This window comes from Saccostrea cucullata, unplaced genomic scaffold (genome assembly GCF_032062105.1).
Source record: "Saccostrea cucullata isolate Sc308-1 unplaced genomic scaffold, CSIRO_AGI_Scuc_v1 ctg381, whole genome shotgun sequence".
NCBI lineage: Eukaryota > Metazoa > Mollusca > Bivalvia > Ostreida > Ostreidae > Saccostrea > Saccostrea cuccullata.
Window position 1 is genome coordinate 41,526 of NW_026925537.1, and position 7,140 is coordinate 48,665.

Below are 7,140 nucleotides of genomic sequence, written 5' to 3' on the forward strand. Positions count from 1 at the left end.
AAGCATTATTTCAAAATTTAAAGTTTTTTGTCAAGGTAATGACTTAAATGTTGTTTCATAAAAGTTCAACCTTCCCCCCAAAAAATTATTTTGCAAGATGATATAGGTACTCATTTTACCAGTTACGAAAGCCTATACAGGATAGGGTTTTCGAGTTTGGGCTTTTTTTTTTTTGCAGGAAAGTAAAAAAATAATTGTCTGCCCCCCCCACGTTCAAAAACGATGCTACGTGCCTGTGACACACTTTTTAAAAACTTCATACTTAAGTCTTTTATATTTCACAGGTGTATTTCTTGTGATAAGACGTACTCTTTATGGATACAAATTAACAATTTTGACCTTTTGTCATTGACCTTGGATTTTGACTCGCAATTCAAAAATTTCAATCTTCGCCATATTTAAGCTGTCATATGCGAGAATCAGTGCTTCACAAACACATATTGTTCAAAATGCTTCTCCCCAATAGTTTAATTTGAGCTGATTCAGGTACTTCAAGCCCTATTACAGTAAGACTCATTTAGTACGAACACGAATATTGCAATTGCGAATTCATGGATATAGCGAAGTTATCTTGGATCCCCAAGTATATGAATTAAATGAATGCCTTATACGGATATTACGAATTATGGATATAGTGAAGTAATTTCGTAGGTTCCTGTGACTTCATTATAACCGAGTTTTAGTGTATTGACCAAACAAGTCATCTGAGGATGCACACTACGTAAGTAAGGCTTGCTATGGATGCGAGATCTACTACAAGCCCTATGCTAAGGTACCAACTTTGCACTGATCATGAAGATACATTTATTGCTGAACACTACCAGAGTTGCTTTGGATACGGGATTTGACCTACATTTTCCAGATGAGTTTGAATTGTTAAATATGTAGTATTTAAATATGTAGTAAAACACTTAAAAATAAGCCAAAACGCTAGTTGTGCAGCTAGAAAACAGGTTATTCAGTTTTTTCATGACCAAAAATACTCTAAAAATTGTTTTAGGTGCTGGACTTAACCTACATTTTCTTAATGAGTAACTTTGCAAGACAGTTTTGCTGAGGTGAGCTCTATCTTCTGATTGCCTTCGTTTATCACCAAATGACAAAAATTGACTTCATAAATCATTATAAGCATTTATTCAAAATTACAATGTATTTCACAATAAAATCCTGTAACTTAATTATTTTATTTGGTAACAGCAGCAGCTAGCTTTGTATAAAACATGGCAGCAATTTATTGCACCCTTTAAAAATAAAACAAAACACACAGCTTTAAATATGCATTCTCTAATGATTGTCCCCTTACAAAATTGTGTATAATGCCATACTGACATACATGTTAACATGAAAGTTTGGAATAAACAGAGGAATCTAAAGAAAAAATTATAAAATGAAGACACTTTTTTGGAGTGACCATATTTTTTTTTACCTAAATCATAGCAGTGACATTTTTACAAAGAAAGAAACATTTAAATGACACAGTAATGTACTAATATAGATTTCCAACAAAAATAAACATTTTAAAGGAATTCTTATGTCTATAAATATGTATTAGCCTTTAGGATATATAATACCTGGTATTTAATTTCAGTTCTTTTCCCCTAAAATAACTCTTTTTAATACTAAAGAACATAGCATTTTATATATTGGGTATGTCAATGTGATACAAACACATACATCACTGATAATGCCATCTTCACAATCTTGACAGAAGTTCACAAGTTGCTTAATGCTATGTGAAAGTCAGGTTTGGGGTTACATAAGGTTAATTATAAACCAACCAATGAGAATATATCTTTCAAATCCATATTTTTTAAGTGGCGCGAAGCCACAACATATATCTTTTAAAATTGTGTTTGGGAGGATTTTTCAAAAATCAAACTCCGATATTTAATTTGAGGTAACTAGAGGACAAATCCCACATTACTGGTGAATAAGACAAGTTGTATTTATTTACAAAATTTTCCTAAAATAAAAGTTGTTTTCATTTATAGTGCTACATGTAGATCAGGAACAAATGAAATACAAAATACTTCATAGTAGCAATTTAACCAGACTTTAAAACAGTGACTTTGTCAAGGATTTGTGAGAGGAAATATATCGCTAAACCTTAACATTGTGAAGATGTGATAATGTAAACTTTTAAATTTTGACAAAAAAATGGCAATTGAAGAGTACCCGTAACTTAAGCTATATTGTCATTAACAGGATACAGAACATGTGTAAAATAAGAAAAAGCACAAGTTGAAAAACACTATATAAGTTAATGAATAATATTGAATGCCTTTTACATATTAACATGATCATATGTGTATTATCTTCTAGGTCAGGTGTTATGTTTATTTTTAAGTTCAGAAAAAAACAAATGGCACGTTCAAGGCCGTAACTACCATTGAGGCAAGTGAGGCAAATGCCTCACTAAATTTTAAGAGTTTTCTGAAAAGTGAAAAGTTTTTCATTGAACTCGTAAATTATGTGTGTCTTCGTGCTATATAAATATTTTGAACTTTTGTTTCATTTTCTGTATATTTTTGATCTCACCAGGTTACCTCATTTTCATTTAGAATGCATCATTGGAAAATATAATTCAAAATGTTTGTTTTGTAAATTGTTTGATTGTTTAACATCCCTTCTAAAAATTTTCCTTCGTATTGAGACACCACTACTTGCCGGTGGAGGGCTGCAAGTTTTAAATCTGTTCAGGGTCACTGAAGATAATTGAACAGAGAGAGATCATTTTTGTGCCATCACTTACTGTGACATAGGAAGATTTAGGACCTCGGTTTTTGAGGTCTCATCCGAAGGACCAGTCTCCATATCCCGCAGTCGGATTCGAACCCGCGATGTAAGGATCAACTCCTTAGTGTGCCACTCTAGCTATCTAGAGCATGAGCTCTAACCACTGTGTCATGCGGGCGACAATTCCAAACGTAAAATATTTATAAGGATAAAATCTTTTATTTTCTATACCCAGGTTTCAGGATCCCCCTCCCCCTGTTAAGCCGCATCACTGGCCAGAACCCTTGCCTCACTAAAAATTTGAGCCTAGTTACAGCCTTGACGTTAATACAACAAAAATCTGCATTTGGCCAAGGAAGGCAATTGAAATAAACACTGTAATCCAAATTTTAAATACAAATGAAACTATTCTAATTATTTTATATCAGGTGGTAACATTATAATCGTATTATGTGTTCAAGTATAAATTTATCAAACAATTCTGTAGCTTTTCTTCATTTTGTAAATATGATGGTCACTACACATTTTAAATAAGTTAAATCAACCTTTTTATGGGTCTACGTTTCTGCATTCTGTGACGGTATTTCCTTTTTTTCTGTGGTTCCTTCATTTATCATTGTGAAATACCTACAATGAATAAATATAAAGATACATTGGGTACATGTAATGACATGCATTTATAGTGAATCTGGGCTGGTGTTCCTTTTCCTTGATAATTCAAACAATATTTTATTCAAAAATGATCTTAATCACACAGCATCTTTTATACCTAATTACAAAGCCATGCTTATCCAATTTAAGTGTTCAGTCATGCCTTCTTAAACAAAACTGAGCTACCTGTTGTTTCAAATTTGTAACTATGTCTTAATACCTACAAATATTTTGACCCAATTTCTTTGCCATGCCTTACCTAGATATTTGTTGATCAAGCCAATCTTTGTGTAGTAATTTTCCCCTCCATGACTTTGGAATGGCCTCTAGACCAAGTTTACATCCTAACATTGCACCAGCTACACAGGCATTGCTATCTGCATCACCTCCCTAAAAGTAAAATTCATGGTATCTTCATATACATTACATTGCAGGCTTCAATGGCAAACTGTTTAACAATTAGACCAAAAATATAAGTGTCTCTTGAAACTTACCTGCATTACAATTTTGGTAATTGCCTTGCGGAAATCTTTCTGTTTGAGTGCCCAAAAAGCTGACCCCATTGATTTAAAAGTGTAGCCAATCTTCCCTGCTTCATCAAGCTCCAGTTTCTTAATGTCCGTACATTTCATATACATCAGAAGTTCTTTTTTCTACAAGAAGTAATTAAATTGTAAGAAACATCTCTTTTTTTTTGCCAGGGGTTCTGTTTTCTACAGAAAATATTAAAAGTATGGAAAGTTATGATGAGATATTACATATCTTCAGAAATAGAAAAATTTTAAGAAGTTATCTCTCTTTTTCCATTCCTTTAATTTCAATGTATCCCATGATTCAATGGCCCATGAAAGTTACATATAGAGTCAATCTTGATATGAAATATGTATTATTGTTTGCGAAAAACAACATACTACTATAGTACAGTCCTGAAAAAAAAATACTGTGACTAAACAGATACCGTAGAATCATTTTAATTAGTGGGGGGTCAATGTTCATAGGCAAGCAAAATTAAGTTGGTTCTTAGGAATCCAACGTAATTTTGTGGGTAAGTCGTATATACAGATGATTCAATGAATAAATATGTTGACAAAAACATTTCCTCATGGGGCTGTAAATTTGTTGATAAGGGTGATCCACAAACATTAGTCCCCCCACGAACATTGATAATTCCACAGTGACAGCAGATATGGTACAAAAAAAGAAACAGAGTAATAGGACACCTACAGCTCCTTTCTGTGATCAAACAAGTCTTCAAAAAGTCATAGAAGATAGCAATACCTAAGTTTTGAATTATAAACAGGGTTATGAAGTCGGATTAAAAAAAAAGAACTCACATGTTCCTCATTGTCGAGGTATTTGACGGCATAGTCATAAGCATCCTTGATAATGAGGCTGATATTGTAATGTCCCGCCTTGTCCAGGTGTTTTTTGTTTCGTTGTAACATCATTGCTATGGCAACAGACACAGCAACTGAGGAAGCCTGACATCTGAAATCCCGACAAAAATCAATTATCATAGCTGTATGAATTGTGTATTTTTATTTTTTCTCTTGATAATTATTTGAAAAAACTACGAAAAGAAACGCCTGGCGTAAATAAATCTCTCGAAGGTAGTGCTTTAACTTCAGTCTAACATTAATTTTCTGTACGGAATAAAATGTAATAAAACTTTTTCCAGTGAAAAAAAATAATGCCAACCAACTGAAGACAATAAATGCACATTTTGATTTTTTACATTATAAGACAGACAAACCTGGGATCATAGTGTGTAACCTTGGCTACATCAGATGCATTTTTGGCCACTTGTTCCAGATCATCAAATCTATGTACCCCTAAAATCGAAGTCCTCATCACCGCTCCATTTGGTGCCAGGTAACACTGGCTTTCTCTCCACACATGCTCAGAGGCCTGGAACAATAAATAAAATCAAAGTACCATATTATTTAATAGTAATCCTTTGTTTTGCCTTATTCTATTGTGGTTGTCACAAAGATCAAAAAGATAATGCAGCCATTATTCTCTGATAAATCAAAAACTTCATGAATAAATTATCAATAAATAAAATATAGAAATTCTTTATGATTGGTTCATCAAGCGGATGCATGTAGTTCATTATTTTTAGTTTATATTTGGTTGCCAGTTTTGCTTAAACTGCAGATAGTAATCTAACTGATACATACAGCATGTGGATCATCTAAAAAGTTTCTCTGGTGGAGGACAGAGTGTGTAGTTCGTCCAATCCCCAGCCCCCCAGCGTCCCCCAGCTCTGGTATTCCCTTTAACATCCATTCCTTCAGTCGACCAGCAATGTCTTTACAATTTACCTAAAACACACCATTTATATCATATCAAACAAAGAGTCTGAAAAGCATGAAAATTTAAAATACTACATGACTAACAAATCTAATCTTAAAATAAAGTTCAATTTAGAATCATTGTATAAAAACTAATTCAAATTAGAATTATCATACACTTTCACGACACTTTCATATCACCTGAGAGTCTGTAGTTTACTTGAAAGTTAGGTCATCTTTAAGATATTGTTTGCTTGCCCTCTCCCGACTCAGGGTCAAATTATTAGGTCAGTAGATAGGTTAGGAAAACCTTTTTTCCATAAAATTTTATCATATTTGTTGATGGGACAAGAGAATAAATAAAGAAAAAAATACATTGTGTCCTGGAATGTAAAAAAAAAGTTTTGAGTTGGGCCAATGATGATGTCAGACGGTCAGGAGGGGCAACCAAACATTTTTTTAAAGATGGCCTTACTCACTTCTTCATTGATATCTGTTAATCAGTAATTCCAAGACTCAGTAATTACCTCTCCATTGTTATCTGTGATGGACTGCAGGATGAGGATCATTTGGTCTGAGTCATCTGTCCAATCACCCTCCTTCCATCGTGTTCTGTGAAAGTCACCAACGATGACTTTGTGTTGGTATTCCAAATTTTTCTTCAATGTTCCATAATACTGAAAGCACATGTAAAACTTTTCAAAAAGTGCCATAGTGATACCCCTGAAGCAAAACTGAGACCCTTTCCCCTAACCTTACATGATATGTTCAATTGAAAATCCTATATATTATCTCAGTATGTTTGTAATTCCAAATTATCAAAGCTGCCTGAACTGTAAATGTAAATGGCACTGTGAAATGTGTTATGTCTATTAAAAGGTTGTTCCATAGATCTTAAAATTCAAGGAATAGATAATAAATAGTGTATGTTTATAATTACTTGTTTAGCCTCTTGTTTGGTTAAGAATTCTGTCAACAGTCCAATAGCATCCCCCGCACACTGTCCGTACACTACTGCCTGTATCTGATGTTGTACCTCAGGACTCAGGACCTAGGAATAAATACCAAGGCATATAGAAAACAACACTTCCTAGAAATTTTACTCAAAATAAAGAATTTTTTTCTCATCTTGCAAATAAAATTCCAAAAAACCCAAACTTTCTATGTCTTGCAAACCAAGTAAGTAGCAAGTACTGCAATTACAAACTCACCATACACCTTGCTGTCGCCATCAGGTTGCACTAAGTATAGGTATATCACCAATTATTAATTGTTTAGATTTCCAATTTTAAACATGTGTCAGTGTATATAAAACTATTTTTAAATTGCTAAAAATAGCCATTGTATTATTTTGGGTCGCATTTTGAGATGAAAGTTAGATAACAGATGTTGATGTGAGAATTTCCCTTAATGTCATTGATTTGTCCTTGCTAGTTTCATTTGTTTTCCTCTATCACAT

The 7,140-nt window shown here is 33.2% G+C and overlaps 1 protein-coding gene across 1 annotated transcript; it reads right to left on the bottom strand.

Moving 5' to 3' along the window:
* Window positions 1-1,115: 1,115 nt before the first annotated feature.
* On the bottom strand, window positions 1,116-7,140 carry LOC134269151 (ADP-ribosylarginine hydrolase Tri1-like). Its single transcript, XM_062751371.1, has 9 exons — window positions 6,893-7,140; window positions 6,622-6,732; window positions 6,209-6,358; window positions 5,568-5,711; window positions 5,141-5,295; window positions 4,722-4,875; window positions 3,882-4,040; window positions 3,647-3,777; window positions 1,116-3,363 (listed from the first exon to the last, which is right to left on the bottom strand). The coding sequence occupies exons 1-9, from the start codon at window positions 6,911-6,913 to the stop codon at window positions 3,294-3,296; spliced, it is 1,095 nt and encodes a 364-aa protein (XP_062607355.1). The 5' UTR covers window positions 6,914-7,140; the 3' UTR covers window positions 1,116-3,293.